General features: G+C 55.2%; 4 protein-coding genes across 11 annotated transcripts in view; 2 read left to right on the top strand and 2 right to left on the bottom strand.

Annotated features, from left to right (window-relative positions):
* The first annotated feature begins 203 nt into the window (after positions 1 to 203).
* IL11RA (interleukin 11 receptor subunit alpha) lies at positions 204 to 9,856 on the top strand. Of its 7 annotated transcripts, none has more exons than XM_015472617.3 (14): positions 406 to 466; positions 1,257 to 1,427; positions 3,358 to 3,457; positions 3,749 to 3,809; positions 5,034 to 5,203; positions 5,338 to 5,452; positions 5,603 to 5,635; positions 5,721 to 5,887; positions 6,571 to 6,734; positions 7,817 to 7,958; positions 8,284 to 8,403; positions 8,522 to 8,618; positions 8,866 to 8,948; positions 9,445 to 9,856. In XM_015472617.3, exons 3-14 carry the CDS (start codon positions 3,358 to 3,360, stop codon positions 9,459 to 9,461), a joined length of 1,269 nt encoding a protein of 422 aa, XP_015328103.1. In that variant the 5' UTR covers positions 406 to 466; positions 1,257 to 1,427; the 3' UTR covers positions 9,462 to 9,856.
* Positions 9,857 to 9,917: 61 nt separating this feature from the next.
* On the bottom strand, positions 9,918 to 12,437 carry CCL27 (C-C motif chemokine ligand 27). The gene is made up of 3 exons (XM_005210357.2): positions 10,566 to 12,437; positions 10,296 to 10,428; positions 9,918 to 10,102 (listed from the first exon to the last, which is right to left on the bottom strand). Exons 1-3 carry the CDS (start codon positions 10,633 to 10,635, stop codon positions 9,946 to 9,948), a joined length of 360 nt encoding a protein of 119 aa, XP_005210414.1. The 5' UTR covers positions 10,636 to 12,437; the 3' UTR covers positions 9,918 to 9,945.
* An 864-nt stretch (positions 12,438 to 13,301) lies between these two features.
* On the bottom strand, positions 13,302 to 14,622 carry LOC508933 (uncharacterized). Its single transcript, NM_001244206.1, has 4 exons — positions 14,550 to 14,622; positions 14,210 to 14,277; positions 13,904 to 13,963; positions 13,302 to 13,780 (listed from the first exon to the last, which is right to left on the bottom strand). Exons 2-4 carry the CDS (start codon positions 14,254 to 14,256, stop codon positions 13,624 to 13,626), a joined length of 264 nt encoding a protein of 87 aa, NP_001231135.1. The 5' UTR covers positions 14,257 to 14,277; positions 14,550 to 14,622; the 3' UTR covers positions 13,302 to 13,623.
* Positions 14,277 to 16,342, top strand: part of LOC104969408 (endogenous retrovirus group PABLB member 1 Env polyprotein) — a 32,605-nt gene continuing 30,539 nt past the window's right edge. The window contains exons 1-2 of one of the 2 annotated variants that reach the window (XM_010808119.4): positions 14,277 to 14,364; positions 15,721 to 15,782. In XM_010808119.4, the coding sequence (XP_010806421.1) occupies positions 15,750 to 15,782 (33 nt within the window). In that variant the 5' untranslated portion in view covers positions 14,277 to 14,364; positions 15,721 to 15,749. The remainder of the gene's footprint in view (positions 14,365 to 15,720; positions 15,783 to 16,342) is intronic. The other variant, XM_010808118.4, reaches the window with a different exon arrangement.

The following is a 16,342-nucleotide window of genomic DNA, read 5'->3' on the forward strand; positions in this document are numbered from 1 at the left end:
CCGCCTTAACAGCGGTCCACCTCCTTGTCTTATCTGGAGTCAGGGGCACCTTCAGCTTCCCCGGTCACCTGCCCAGTAGCTCCTAAGCCACAAAACCTGAGGCTTTGTTTGCGGACAGCTGGGAGGGGGAGGGGCCTGGGAGCTTCGGATCCCGCGGTCCCAGGAGGAGGGGCTTTCGGGGCCTGGACCCAGGAACCCAGCTCCACGCTCCGTCCCCCGGCGGCAGCCTCCTCAGTCCCGGACGGGACAGGAAGTGTCCGGCCGAGGTGGGGGTGGAGGTGATTGGCAGTTGGAGGCTCCAATGGGCCGAGACCCCCCCTATTTCACCCTGCTCCTTCCATTGGCGCCTGGGCGGAGCCGCCCCCACGGCGGGGCCCCAGGGCGGGAGGGAGTCGAGGCCGGGGCAGAGGGCGAGGGTGAGGGCGAGGGCGAGGGCGGAGGGCGCTGGCGGCGGCGGCCGCGGAAGGTGAGGCCTGATGGGGCCGCGGGTGAACTGGCGGGAGCCTCGCCAGGAGAGGGCGGGGCAGAGGGGTGTGGGATTGAGCGACTGACGGACTGTCAGTGTGCGTGTGTGTGTGTGTGTGTGTGTGTTTGTGTGTGTGCGCGCGCGCGCGCGCCTGTGAGACTGCCAAAGCTGTGTGTGACGATGTCAGTGTGCGAGACTTCACAACAGAGTCGCTTGGTGCAACTGTCAGCTAGTATGCCTGTGGGTGTCGCTGTGCTTGTGGCTGAGTCTGCATGTGGCTGTGCGGGTGTGCGATTCCGTGTGCGTGTGTCAGTGTGCAGTGTGGGGGCAGAGATTGGGTCAAGCGTTTGTGCGGGTGAGACGGCCCGTGAGCACAGCGGGGCAACTGTGTTTTGGGAAGGTCTCTGCAGGATCTGAGATCGTGTCTGCCAGCGTGAGAGTGCGTGGCTGGGTTTATGTGTGCTCAGGTGTGACTTCAGCCGTGGCAGAGTAAGAATGGGACTTGCACTCCACGTGTATCCTGTGTCCTGACTGTTAGACCGGGGAGGGGTGGAGCTGGGTTTGCATCTTGGGGACCCACTTCGGTAGGTAGCTGATGACACTGACCTTTCTACTCAGTGGCCTGCGTGGAAGGACCCATCCCAACACACTTGACTTGCCCTTCTTTCAGTGCTCCTGTCACTGGCCCTTTAATTCGTATTTTCTGTTTCCCTGCCTGACTCAGTTTTCTATGTCTTTTTCTCTCCCTATTACTTTCTTCCTAGAGCTCACACTCTATGTCTCTTCACAGTTTCGTCTCTCCAGGGATCTCTGCTAAGAGCCCCTTGGAAGAAGAAGCTTAAACCATGATGAGGAGTTGCTCACAGGGAGTGCTGTGACCCCCATCCCAGGGGCGGAGTGCTAAGTGTATGTGTGACTGTGCAAGGAAGACTTCGATGTCTGTGCCTTTGTGCGTGTCTGGGTATGTGTAAATGTACATGTCTCAGTGTATCGGTGTAACTGAGTGGCTGTACCTAAGAGTGTGTGTCTGAGGGTAAGTGTGGGTCTTGTGAGTCTGGCACCAGGGACCAAAGGCATTTCCTGGTGCTGGGGCCTGAAGAGGAGAGCGGGGAGGTGGAGGGAGGTGAGAAATGGCTGGAACATCCAGGGGAGGAGGAAGCTGGACTCTGGCTTTTCTTTATATCCCTCAACATGGGGCCTCTCTTCCCCTTAAAACACAGCCAGCTGTACCCTAAGGAAATATTTGCTGGGAAGTTAGTATGAAAAGAGTGGAAGCACAAGTGTGTGTCTGCTTTTTCATTTGAGTGTGTCCACGTGTGTTCAGGGGAGTGTCTTTGTTGATGGTGCCTAGGGAAGCCCCCTTGAGTGTGCCTGTGTTTGGCTGTGTGAGAACACAGGGAACCTCTCACTGACAGAGACAGAGCAGCCCTCCTTTCTCTCTGGCTGTGCCTGCCTGTGCCTGTGGCTTCCTTTCCAGACTTGGGGGAGGCCTCTTCCCTTCCCAGGGCCTTGGGTGAGAGGGGGTGGGAGGGGAAGAGGGAGGAGGGGGAGGGGGCCTGGCTAGGGGCCGGCAGAGCTGCGGGGGCGCAGAGGGGCGGGGGCAGGGAAGGGGAAGGAGGGGACGATTCTGGGGTCGCAGAACTGAGTGGAGCTGAGACGGTACTGTAGCTGGTGGGAGGAAGTCCTGGAGGCCATGGACGGTCAGCCACTGGGATCACCGAGGTAGGGCAGGGCTGAGCAGGGTAAATGTGGCTGGGGGGCTGGGGTAAGCCACTGGACACACTCGGACAGACACACAGACCCATAGAGGTCCCTGCTCAGTTCTGTGGGTGGAGGGATTTGGGCTCTCCCTCTTCTAGAGCCCTTGCCTGGGGCCCTTTCCCCATCTGCCCCTTCTCCTGCCCCAGTTCCCACCTCCCCACTGCCTTTCTCCTCCTGTTTTCTCCCAGCCTGAGTCCCTCTCTTGTAGCACCCCAATCCCCCACACATACACAGTTGGTTATGTTTTCAGCCTTTGTGAGATCCTGCTGCCCTAGCCCAGCCCCCACCGCCTCCCGGTCCTCATCTCTGGGCATCTCTGGTCCCGTGGCCCCCACCCAGCCTCCTGTTCCCCCGGGCTCCTAGCTCCCCTCAGCCTCCTCTCCCCTCCCGCCACCCTGTCTCCATCTGCTGGCTCCTCGCCCGCCCCAGCCTCTGGCAGCAGCTCGGGCATCTGGATCTGCTTAACTCTGCAGCCTCAGCCTGCACCCTAGCCCTGTCCAGCCTCCCAGGCTTGAGACCAACAAGATTCCAGAGTCAGGCTCACAGGAGCGGCCCAAATAGCCAGAGCAAGGGGCCAGGCTTGGCAGCCAGCGCAGGGCTAGGCCTCATGGCAGGGGAGCAGGGTGGGCTCAGACCTACTCTTGACAGTCCCCGCCCCAGGGTGACAAGGATGGCCACAGGTCAGTCAGAGGCAGCGGCTGTCCCTGGGCCAGTTGGGGATGGACACGAAATTCCCAACAGCTGGATTGGAGGAGTTAATGGGAGTGATGGAGCCTGAGCCAGCGCTTGGTGCCAGGGGTGGGCGCCAAGGGTGGTGTGGGGGGCGGTGGGGGGGTGGCGGTGCTGGCAGAGGCTGTTGCCTCCGGCTTTTGTTCTGGGCCCTAAGCCCATGGCTGAGAAGGAGGGTGTGATGGGGTGTGATGGGGTGTGTGTGTGTGTGTGTACTCACACACAGCACTAGGTGTATGGTGGAAAGGGGACCTTACATCAGATCCTCCAATGATGTCTGATAGCCTTACCCCACATGGATCCTCTTCCTCCTAGAAAGCCCCAGTTTGGAAGAGGAGGAGGCAGGCTTTAGCCTCCCGTCTTGGGCATGTGGTATCGCTGACCTTGCTTTTCTCCTGCAGATGAGCAGCAGCTGCTCAGGGCTGAGCAGGGTCCTGGTGGCCGTGGCTGCAGCCCTGGTGTCTGCCTCCTCTCCCTGCCCCCAGGCCTGGGGCCCCCCAGGTAAGAAGAATCCTGCTCTATGACCCCCCAACTCTGATTTGTGATGCCACCAGCACTGTAGCCCCTTCTCAGGCCTGCCCTGTGACCCTCGCAACCACTGACATCCAACCTGGCAACATTCTCTCTCCACCCTGCCCTTTGAGCTCTCTCCAGACTATAACATGATGCTTTGACCCTATGACCCCACGCGGGTCTTAAAAGTCCATCCCTTATCCTGTCATTCTCACAAAGTGTGGGGTAGGATGGGAGAGAGGGAAAGGAAGAGCCTCTGCTCAAAAGTGCCTTCCACAGGGGTCCAGTATGGGCAGCTTGGCAGGGCCCTGATGCTGTGTTGCCCTGGAGTGACTGCTGGGTAAGTGTTCCACTGGCCTGTTGGGTTGATGGAACCCTCTCATGACGCTTTCTTGACCTTGCCCTGTCCTCAGACCCCTCCCATCCTTGCCCCTTGTATCTGTAACCTTCATCTCTCTGTCCTAACCCTCAAACCATCCTTACTCAACTGAACCTTCAACCTACATATACTGAGCACCTGCTAATTGCCTGGTCTCTTCTAGCTAGACCTGGGATACAGCAGTGCACAAGCCAGGCAAGATGCCAGGTAGTAATACCTGCAGGGCAGAAAATCAAAAGGGAGTGATGTGGAAGAGGAGAACTGAATGATCACTTTTTATTGGTCATCAGGGAAGGCCTCTCTGAGGAGGTGATATATATATATATTTTATTTGGTTGCACTGGGTCTTAGTTGTGGCATGTGGGGTCTAATTCCCTGATGAGGGATCAAACCTGGGGGCCCCTGGGCCCCCTGCATTGGGAATGTGGAGTCTTAGACACTGGACCATTAGGGAAATCCATGAGGAGGTGATATTGAAGCTGATTTCTGAAAGTGAAGTGAAAGTGAAGTCACTCAGTCGTGTCCGACTCTTTGTGACCCCATAGACTGTAGCCTACCAGGCTCCTCTGTCCATGAGATTTTCCAGGCAATAGTACTGGAGTGGATTGCCATTACCTTCTCCAGGGGATCTTCCCAACCCAGGGCTCGAACCCGGGTCTCCTGCATTGTACACAGACACTTTACCGTCTGAGCCACCAGGGAAGTCAAGGTTATGGTATAAGCAAGCATTCCTGACAGAGGGAACAGCTAGTGCAAAGCCCTGAAGTGGGAGTGAGTTCCATACTTTTAAAAAAAAAAATCACAGTTTTATACTTTTAAACTTTATTTATTTTTGGCCATGACCTGGCTTGCAGAATCCTAGTTTCCCGACCAGGGATCGAACCTGGGCCCTCAGCAATGGAAGCACAGAGTCCTAACCACTGGACCACTAGGGAATTCCTGAGCGCCACAGTCTTGAACTGAAAGAAGCACCACCTAACTGAAGTGCAGTGGTGGAAGGGGAGAGAGGGAGGTGATGAAGAAAAAAAGTAAGGTGAGGGCTAGATCACCAGGGGCTTTGTATGCCAGCAAACGGAGTTTGAATTTTACCACAAGCATACCAAGAAGCCAGGGGAGGGCTATGGCATGGTCTGACGCATACTTTGACTCTTCCTTCCATCTATCATCATCTCTTCTCACCCTCAGGGCCCCGGTGTCCTGGTTTCGGGACGGGGAGACAAGGCTGCTCCAGGGACCTGCCTCTGGGCTAGGGCCCAAACTGGTCCTGGCCCGAGCAGAAAGCACTGACGAGGGCACCTATACCTGTCGGACCCTGGACGGTGCACTTAGGGGCATGGTGACCCTGCGGCTAGGCTGTGAGTTGGGGAGGAGTGTTGTTGGGGGGTGATGAGAAGTGGGGCTCCTGAGGGACTGCAGGCCCAGAGGAAGCCCTCTGGGATGGGGAGGGCCTGGGGGCGTCTCACTCTCCAGCTGCGCCCTCTGCCTCTAGACCCCCCGGCCCGCCCCGTTGTTTCCTGCCGGGCTGCTGACTATGAGAACTTCTCCTGCACTTGGAGTCCCAGCCAGGTTAGCGGTTTACCCACCCGCTACCTCACCTCCTACAGGTGTGTCCAGCATCGGCTGTGTATGCCTATATATTTGGGTGTATAGCAAAATGTGGGTGTGGGAGTAGGTGGGGAGGTATTGAAGGAGGCCTGAGAGAGAGGGAGGACCCTCCTTTCCTTCCTGACCTCAGATGACCTCTTCCCTGCCAGGAAGAAGACTGTGCCGGGAGCTGATGGCCAAAGGTAGGACGTGAGGGGGAAGCTGGGGGCTCCAGCTGGATCCCACAGTGAGCATTTCCAGAGTCCAAGACCACATCCTTTCTCCTAGGATGAGCCCATCCACAGGGCCCTGGCCATGCTTACAGGACCCCCCTGGGGCGGCCCGCTGTATAGTCCATGGGGCAGAGTTCTGGAGCCAGTATCGGATCAATGTGACTGAAGTGAACCCCCTGGGGGCCAGCACCCGCCTGCTGGATGTGAGCTTGCAGAGCATCTGTGAGTACCCAGTCCTAGAGGTCTCCCCAGATCCCTACCACAGAGACCCCAGACTGGACCCCAGAGTATAGATAGCCCCGTAATTCATAACCCTCCTTCTGCTGAGCTCCCACACAGTTCCCTCCCAACACAGGTCTATTTCAGCACACAGATGGCCCCCAGGGAGACTTCAGCAGAATCCAAAGAGATCAGAACCCTAGGAGGCAGGGTTCCTTCAGCTTCTAGAGGTTACTGCCACCACCCCTTTCCCTTTCAAGTCCTTCCTGGCTGCCCAACCCCAGTGCTGCCTCTCTGCTTCCAGGCCCAGTGCTAAATGCAGCTCCATCTCACATCTTCCCTGCCCAGTGGAAACCCCTCACTGGCTTCCTCTTGACTTGTGTGTGGGAGGGGATCATGAAGGCTCTGGCTGGAATTTGGGCCAACTCATCTTCCTTGGAGGGAAAACAGATCACTCTTTAACTCACTCAATAAACATTTCAAAAATCCATCCTCAGATAACAGGGATGACAGATCCTGAGCCTAAGGGATGATCAAGCCTAAGATTTCCCCAAGTTCCTTGGCAGTGCTGCCCCTTTGGGACTTTTAGGCACACACCTGCCTTCCCTCTGGAGGCGATGGGAGAAGGATGAGCCCTCTCTTGTGCTCTGACTTTGTGTCCCCCCTCCCCCTTCACCTGCCCTCAGTGCGCCCTGACCCGCCCCAGGGCCTGCGGGTAGAGTCAGTGCCTGGCTATCCTCGCCGCCTGCGTGCTAGCTGGACATACCCTGCCTCCTGGCCCCGCCAGCCCCACTTCCTGCTCAAGTTCCGTCTGCAGTACCGTCCAGCACAGCATCCAGCCTGGTCTACGGTGAGGCCTTGGAGTGCACCCTGGTCTGGGGCTGTGTGTCCTGTCTCTAGATCCTCCAGATCTCCTCAGATCTGGGAGGTCACTGATACCCCGTGGGCTCTCCGCCTACAGAGCACTCTCCCTAGGCCAGGCCTTGTCACAGGGACTGCGCCTCCTCCCTCCGCCCTCCAGGGCTATAACTGATGTCAGCCCATCTGTGGGTAGATAGCAGTGACTTTTTAAAAATAACTTTTCTAGGAAAGGGAGGGCTTTTCACCCAGAGGCACAGACACTGATATACTCATGTGTGAATAAAGGTGAATTCCCGCCTCTGGAGGTGGCAGAGATTGCTAGCATCAGGCCCAGGGAGCTGCTGCCTCAGATAATAACCAATATTTACTGAACACTGTCTACCAAGCACTGTGCTTCACATTTACTATCTCCTTTAGGTGTACTTTCAGAGAAGGCAATGGCACCCCACTCCAGTACTCTTGACTGGAAAATCCCATGGACGGAGGAGCCTGGAAGGCTGCAGTCCATGGGATCGCTGAGGGTCGGACATGACTGAGCGACTTCACTTTCACTTTTCACTTTCATGCATTGGAGAAGGAAATGGCAACCCACCCCAGTGTTCTTGCCTGGAGAATCCCAGGGACGGGGGAGCCTGGTGGGCTGTCGTCTCTGGGGTCGCACAGAGTCAGACACGACTGAAGTGACTTAGCCTTAGGTGTACTTTAGGTGTACACATGTACTATCTCCTTTAGGTCTATTCACCTCTGTTTTACAAATGGAGAAACTGAGGCACAGAGAGAGGCCCAAGGTCACTCAGTAAGTGGCACAGCAAAGATCTGAACCCAGGCAGTCAGTCTGAAATCACAGCCTATCTACAGAACCACTATGCACTTTTGTCTTGTGAACGCTAGGTGTAGACCTAACACCACCAGCCACCCTATATGAAGCTCAGAAGGCTGCATCAGACTGACAGGGACTGGACTGGGAGGAAAGGGTGCTTTTTGCAGACTGGGGCTGGAGGCGGGTGGGAGGGCAGGAAGGCTGAGTGCTTATAACTGGATAACCTGCCAGGGAACTATCTGCACTCCCAGGTGGAGCCAGCTGGATTGGAGGAGGTGATCACCGATGCTGTGGCTGGGCTGCCCCATGTAGTGCGGGTCAGCGCCCGGGACTTTCTGGATGCTGGCACCTGGAGCTCCTGGAGCCCCGAGGCCTGGGGGACTCCAAGCACTGGTGAGAGACAGAGCCTAAGGAAAGGGCAGAGGCCAAGCCAACTAGTATCTATCTGCAGGGACTAGCTGGCCACATTGCAATTGCGGCCCCAGGCTTCAGCTGTACTGCCTGCAGCCCTGCCCTAGCGTAAGCCCCGCTCTAGCTTTAACCCTGTCTCTCAGCCTTTACCCCTGCTTACTTACCGAAAGCTGGCTCTGCCCCTTCGAGCTCTGCCTCCTAGGCGCCGCAGGGTCCAACCCCGGCCCTGGCCTCTCCTGGCACCTGGCAGGCTCTGGCCTCTGTCCCCACCCCTCGTGGACACTTCTCAGGTCTCATCTCCCTCCAGAGCCCCTACCGAAGGAGATGCCAGTTGGGGACCAGCAACACACACAGACAGAGGAAGAACCTCAGGCAGACAGCCCCGCTCCCCCAAAGCCGTCCCTTCTACCCGACCCACAGCCACTTGGTGAGCTTAAGCAGATGGGCAAAGGTGGGAGAGAATGACAAAGCCCCAGGGAAAAGGGGACACCGAGTCTGGTCAGGCAGGCTTGCTCTTGCAGCTGACATCTGACCCTCTGCCTCAGACCACAGAGACCCCCTGGAGCAGGTGGCCGTGCTGGCATCTTTGGGAATCTTCTCTTTCCTGGGACTGGTGGCTGGGGCCCTGGCATTGGGGCTCTGGTAAGTGACTGGCCCCTTAGCCTCTGATCCTACACAGATGCTCTGATACTCACAGACCACACCCATTCCTACCCCTCATGACCCCAATCCCAGCATATCTGATTCTGGAACCATTCTTCCTCCCTCTTCCACTCCCAACTTCATGATTCTACTCTTTGCTCTCTTGATCCTTTACTAATAAAACCTTTTTGGAAGAGTCTGAGATGCCCCACATTGTTAGGGAGACAACTTCTTTTTTGTGCTCTAGGCTAAGGTTGAGACCAGATGAGAAGGATGGACCCCAAAAATCTGGGCTCTTGGCCCCAATGATTTCAGTGGACAAGCTTCCAGGTGAGTGTGACATCTGGGAGGTTTGGACTTGGGAGATGTGTGACCTCATTTTGACTGTATGGATTAAGAGCCACATGCCTTAATCCTCATAAGGGTTTTGGGAATCAAAGGTGGGTCTCCTCATTCTTATGACTTCTGGACTCAGAGAGGGGCCTTTCATTCTTGAGTCCCTGGGCTTAGAGCTGGGTCTCTTCTGTCTCTTGCAGGATGCTGGGGCTCCTAGATGGGACTCCTTCATTTTCAGGGTATTATGCTCTGAGCTGGATGTCCATCTTTATTCTTGGGGTATCTGGATCCCCTCCCCTATTTCTTGATGTGCCTGGGCCCAGAGCTAGATCTACTCCCTCATCCCCAGGGTGTTGGGGCTTACACAAAAGTGGCTGCCCTATTCATTCTTGGAGTGTTGGGCTCATAACTGGGTCCCCTCCCTCATTCTCAGGGGATCTGGGACAAGATCTAGTCCTACCATCTCCCTTGATTTTCCTCTTTCTTGCAGGAGTCCCAAACCTGTAGAGGACCTTGGAGGCCTTCAGCTGATTCCACCCAATGCTGGTGTGGATGGATGGACAGATAGAACCCAGGCAGGACAGCAGATCCCCATGGAGGCGGGTTCTCAGCTGGAAGTTCTGTTTGGAGCCCATTTCTATGAGACTCTGTGTTCCCAACTTGCCAGTTGAAAGGTGCCTGGACCTCTGACTTCATCCCAGAGCTGGAGGTCTACCCGAAGAATGTGTGTAGATGTGTATGGCTGTGTGTGTCCAAGTGTATGTGAGACAGGGGACATGTGTTCTCTGCATGTATGTATATAGGTACCTGGGGAGTGTGTGTGGGTCTTATGCTCTTGGCTTTGCCCCTGGAGGGAGTTGTGAGGGTGTGAATAAAGAGAATGAGGAGGTTCTGTCTATTGACATGTCTCACAGCTCCAGATTCAGGACTCACAGGAGAGTGCATCAAACTTGGAGACCACAGTCAGAGACTATTATGCATCACTGCTTTATTACTTTGGCTTCTGGGGGCCCCAGCCCATTTTCCCTTTGAGCTCCAAACTCTGGTTGGGCTGAGTTCCCTGGAGCATCTTCCCTTGGCGTTCAAACCACCGAATCAGGCTGCGGTTCTGGGGGTGGATGCAGACCCTGCGTTGAGACAGGTGAAGCCTGGGAAAGGAAAGGTTCAAAGCTACGGTCATAACTGGGGGAATGAGGGTGAGACCCAGGAGTTAGAGGCAGAGGCCAGACGAAAACCTGAGTTGGCATCAGAATTAGCAATCGGGATGGGGTTGAGATCAGCATCCGGGGTTGGGACTGAGGTCAGAGTCAGGGACAAATCAGGGGCAGAGTCAAAGCTCACACGAAGGCTTGGAGGTGACAGTCCCCGTCAGCTTCCTGAAGTTCCACTCGGATGACCCTCCTCAGTAGCTTGTTTGGGAGTGGCTGTCGGTAGAGCTGAGTACAGCATGCAGTGCTGAGTGCCAGTGGGAATGCTAGGGGAACAGGACCATGTGTTCAGAGGGCTTCTGACCCCAAACTCCATCAGAAGACTGGAGGCTGGGCTTCCTGGGCCCCTTTCCCTCCATCCCATTCATCCAAACCCAGGCCTTCTAGACCCCCACTCACTCACCTCCTCCAGGGCCTGGGCTCAGGAACAACAGGAGCAGCAGGAGGCTGCTGGTGGGTGAGGGCCCCTTCATGATGCTCAGCCTGGATACTTCCTTCTCTCTCCTCCTCCTTCCCTACCTTTAATCTGGGTGCCTTTTATACCTGGGGCACCAGGTGAGTCAGCCGCAGGTGAAGATGTATTGCTCATCTTGTGACATTCCTGGGCTCTAATTACCACAGACCCCTCCTTTTTTAGGACTCCCGTTTTCCATGGACTCCTAAGTCCTGGGCAGAGAAGCTGGGGAGATGGGTTATGCACATGGGGGCTGATGGTACAGTAAAGGGGGCAGAGGATCCACAGTGGCATCCAGTGAGGACATTCACACTCATACCTGTAGTTACACATTCACAGTCACACCTGTCACTGGATCAACCTCACATGGTCAGACAACCCCAGACAGAATCATATAGCCCCAGTTGTACTCAAAGTCCCACTCCCACACAGTTGTTTTTTCACAGTCATCCCACCACACAATCACACTAGCACACCCAAATTCTGATGGGGGCACTGTTGGTAGGGTGCGAGCACAGGGCAGGCTGGCACCAGCTTGCTTTCGTTTTCCCCTCCCTGTTTCCTGTCTTAGCCTGCTTGTCTTATCAGCAGACATTGATGGGAATGGGTCCCAAAAGCAGACTGAGTCGTCGTCTCTCCTGGGCCAGTCACATTCAGAGTGAGAAGCTGGGAGAAGTCCCTTTTGGGTGGTAATGCGGTGCCTTGGGGATAACTGAGGTGGGGGTTGCTTTTCCAGGAAGATGAGACAGAGGAAGGATGAGGTAGATAAGTGCACACGAGGGAAGATCAAAGTTCTTTGGTGCCAGGTTGCTGCTGTCAAACAGATAAAAGACCCAAGAAATCTTACCTTCCTGTTTTTGCCAAGTCCTGTTCCAGAAATGCCAGCCTCCTACCAGCAGGGGCCTGGGGCTTCCAGTGCTTGACTTTTTGAGACATCAGATTCCAGAGCTCAATTATCTCTCCTTTATTCTATTCAAATTCCTGTTTCTCTCTATTGTTGGCCTGGAAGACGCCCCCCAACCCCAACACAACCAACCCTTACACCCTCTGCACCCCATACTCTTGCTCAAACCCCAAGCTTCCATCTCCTTCCTGTCCCTTCTCTTTTAATCCTGTATCCGGTCCTTAACTCCTCTTCCCCTTAATCCCTCCACCCCAATGCAAAACTATGCCTCCTCTTCCTCCTCTTGTCCTTTCCAGGAAGCTGGGACCAGCAAAGGGTGGGGGCAAGCTGCTAAGTTTAGTGCCCTTGGCACCTTGAAGAATTTCCCACTCTCGGTCTGGAGATTTCAACCCTCCTGTCCTGCTCTCTATGTGAAATGTAAACTGAGTCATAACCCAATAATCCAGCCCTTATCTGGTTGTTTCAGGGATGCCGTCTGCAACCTTGTGCTCTGTGACCAGCTACCTACCCTCTGTGGGGCCGGCCTACTCTTGGGACAGGGACTCACACTTCCCTGGGCATCTTCCTGCTGCACCAATCAGAAGGCACCATCAGCTCCCAGAATAGGGACTAATTCCCTCCCAGGCTGAACAACTCGAGCTTCTCCTCGTGCTCCTGTCCAAGTTAAGGCTCAGAGGTCCTTCCCTGGAGTCTGTTTTGTGGATATTCAGGAAGTCTGAGTATCCTGAGGATTCTGAGGTTTAGGTCCAGGGTTGGACAGGGTGCTCCACTTTGGTCAGGGTTCTTGATGCAGACATTGTGAGGAAATGCCTCAAGAGCCTGCATCCATTCTTGAGGGTGGCCACAACCCAGAGGTCACTCATCTTGGAATTTCTAATACCAGAGGCCTTACAGTCTTTTACCCACCCTCCAGTATGGACTTGTGCCCCAGAGCTTGGTGCAGCCACTAAGGTACCATCATCTTGTCACAAATCTTCATCAGCTGGTGTCACACACCGTGTAGTCTTTTCCAGACCAGTCAGTCCAGAGGGCTTGGAAGGAAGAAACCAAGTCTTCCAGATATGTACCCATCTCTCCCTTCTGGCTTCTCCAAAGACAGGGCCAGCTATAGCCTGCTATGGCAGGGTTGGCCCAGGCTGAAAGCCAGCTCTGCCCCCACTCACAAACTGAGCTTTCTCTTTAGCTTAATTCTTGGTGCCCTCCCTGGTGCTGGGGCAAGTCCCTAATTGAAAGAAGGTCCCCTAGGAGTCCCTGACCCTTCATCACTTTAGGAACTAGTGGATTTCAGGCCAACTAGATGACAAGACAGACAAGGAAGGTAGGGAGCAGGGGCCACTAGGTTCTCCTAGGGAGGTAACATGGGGGACTGATGCCAAGAATCTTTGTACTTCATTTATTTATTTATTGGCTGTGCCACACTGGCATGCAGGATCTTAGTTTCCCAACCTTGGATGGAACCTGTGCTCCCTATGGTGGGAGCACACTAATCTTAACCACTGGACCATCAGGGAATTCCCTGATGTCAATTATCTTTAAACTTGGGATCAGAGTGGAGGAGCCAGTAGCTGGGGTGTTAACTGTAGGAAAGACCTTCAACAGTTCTAAGTCATTCCCCTATGGCAGGCTGACAGCACAGCTTCTATGAATCCTTCCCTCCTCTCACAGCCTACTTCCTACAACTATGGACTTGAAAAATATTTTAGATCCTCTCCCAGGAGAAGATTCTTCAGACACCTGGCAAAGTCCTGTCTAGGAGGAAGGTGGCAGCAGAGAGCTGGGGTTGTGAGAATTTAGGGATGCGGGGATCAGGTTGGGAGGAGGACCAGGTCAGGATTATTCAGTTCCCTCCATACAGGGCACTCAGAGTGATGAGTGTGTGTGTGGCGGGGTGAGGGATTAGGTGGTGGAAGGCAGTCATTGATAGTAAGGGGAGGTTGATTCTGATGAGGGACCGTTAGGAATAATGGGAGCCTGTACACGGAGGGGCACTCTATCAGGGAGAGAGGCCCTGTCAGTAAGGAAAACAGCCGGCGTGGAGAGGGGCTCCCAGCCCGAATGGCGGCAGCGGCGTCAGAGTCAGGAGGGCAGCACGGTGGCTCTGGTTTAAATCTTTAATGCACCGGCTGGCTGAGTAGTGGCGGCGGGGGTGCGGCGGGGGAGGCTGCGGCCGGAGCGCTGGGGAGCAGTGCCCAGGCCACTTGACAGACAGCTCATCAGGCCCCGCAGAGGCTCCAGCTTCTGCTCCCGAGGGTGCGCCGAGCTGTGGGGCGACCCGACACTGGCATGAGATGGGGCGGGGGCTCCTAGCTTCCCCCCGATCGGTTCTCCCGGACTGAGCTTCGCCCATTCCCCGGGCGGGTCCGCGGTATCGCAGGCCCCTCACCTCCGCTCCCTTCGCCACATGCGCAGCCAGGGGAAAAAGTAGAAGCAGCCCCAGTAGATCCTGCAAAGAGAAGGCAGAGCCGGGCGGGGCGGAGCGGGGCTGACCCCACAGACTCCGCCCCTTGGACGCCTGGCCCTGCTCTTGGAAGGCTCCGCCCCGCCCCCTAGAGGCGGTTCTCGATAGCCCACGCCCCTAAGAGGCCCCACCCCTCCCGCTTCTCCCGCCCCCAAAGAACACGCGCCCTCCCCACCCCCCAACCCCGGAGCGGCTTAGGTTCCTCCTCCGCAGAACCCCGCCTCCACTCACTCCTCCTCCGCCTCCAGCGCCACCTCGTATCTCCTCAATCCCGACATGTCCTGGGTTCCGAACGTCTCCTGGGGAGCGGCATGATTGGATCAAGAATTCCCCAACCCCAGGTCCCCTTCTCTGTCATTCTGTGGACAAGACTGACTTGTTCTCGGGTAATATGAGACAGGTGCCCTGGGAAGACTCGGGACAGGGCTGAAGATCTGGGAAGCACTAGACATTAAGGGATTGGGAGGTCGGTCACCTCGGGGGCATGGGGCATTTAGGTGGATAGGGCTTGGAGGTCATAGGGCCGGGATATTTGGGGCCCCGGGTGAGGATTTTCGGGGGATAGGGTCACCTGCAGGGGGGCTGAGGGGTCGGCGCAGCCTAAACGCCCACCCTCCCTGGCTCCACCCCGGAAGCAGACCTTTACGTTATGTCACAGTGACGGCGTCACGCTCTAGGGGTGGGGCTTACCTATTACCCGGAAGGGGCGGAGCCTTAGCATCTCTTCGGAGGAGGCGGAGACCAGATGTCACACTAGGAGGTGGAGCCAGAGTCTATGTCTAAAGCGGGGAGGGGGTGGTGTGGGGAGAGTCGGTATTTATTACTAAGGTGCAGGGCACAGAGCCCTCTTTTATAAGGATGGAGCCAGATATTGGAGCTCCACCCTGGGAAGACGGAGACCTCAGCATCAGGCAGCAAGAAAAGAGCTCTGCGACGCTGTCCTGTACTGTTTTACCAATCCCCTCTCCTCTCCATCTTGGCTTCTGCTCTGACAGTTGCCTTTCTTGTCTGACCCATTCTATGTATATTATACTGGGCAGAGGAGGAATAGGTCTCCAGAGAGGGCCCAGTCTAGACAGGCCATGCTATAGGAATACTTGTTGGCTGAGTGGCATGGGTCAACAGACCTTCCTCTCTGAACTGAGACCTCGTTTCCGGAGATTTTTGTTCCTGCAGTCATAACCAATATTTATTTAGTGACTACTCTGTGCTGGGTAATGTGTGTGGGCATGAGGAAACAGCAGTAAAGAAGACAGGCACAGATTCTGCCCTCAGAGAGCTTATCATCTGGGTTGGACCTGCACGGGGTGGGGTGGGGGTGGGGGTCAAAAGAGACAATAAGATCACATAGAGGAAGCTAACTGGCTGGGGGCTGTAGAGGCTATTCGACTAAAGGCAGGAAAGAGCAATTAACTTAGTGTGGGAGGTTGGAAATAGCTGCCCTAGTTGGTCTGGGGAGTCTGGGAGAGAGCCTTGTGGCTGGACAGTATGGGAGAAAATGACCAGAAATGAATGAAGTAAAAGTTCCCTTAAGCTGAAGTGTGGAGAATAAATTCACCTCTCCTCTTCCCACCACCCCATACTCTTTTTCCCTCTTGTATCTATCTTCCCCTGCTTGAACTACATACAGACAGGTGACAGACAAATCCACTGATGCCAGTTGGAAGCATTGCAGTCTGGGCATGGAGAAGCTGTGCCTCTACCACACTCATCCTTACTAACACTTGCTCTCACACCCACAGTGGCAGTCCTGCCCTGCTGCAGCCAAGTCATGTCTGCAGGAGGCCTGGTCCCCACCGCTTTGGTGATTCACATCCCTTCACTCAGATGCAGGGCTCTGTCTATTGTATAATAATTTGGCCTTTGTCCCTATTCCTGAAAGGGAGACACTACATCTTTGGAATATCCCAACTAATACAAGTTCTTTGCTATTTGTGAGCCCCTTGGGTCACACCTGAATTTATGCTAAGAGACGAGGTGACTTGGGATAGAGGCTGGTCAGCAGAAAGACCAACCGTATCATTGCAGAATTGAGGCTTTGAGCCAACTTGGCTGGGGAGATAGAGTTATGTCACCAACAATTCATTCTTGCCTATGTTTGAAGTCTCAATAAAAATTCTGGACACCAAAGTTCGTGACCTTCCTGTTTGGTGAACATGTACTGTTGGCGAACACGTACTAGGAGGGTGATGTGCCCTTTGTGTCTCCATGGGGAAAGAGCATGGGAGCTCTGCATTGAAATCCTCCTTGTGTGTCTTTCCATTTGGATATTCCTGATTTATATTCAGTTCAGTTCAGTTCAGTCACTCAGTCGTGTCCCACTGTTTGCAACCCCATGAACCGCAGCACGCCAGGCCTCCCTGC

The sequence above is a fragment of the Bos taurus genome, chromosome 8 (assembly GCF_002263795.3).
Source record: "Bos taurus isolate L1 Dominette 01449 registration number 42190680 breed Hereford chromosome 8, ARS-UCD2.0, whole genome shotgun sequence".
Taxonomy (NCBI): Eukaryota; Metazoa; Chordata; class Mammalia; order Artiodactyla; family Bovidae; genus Bos; species Bos taurus.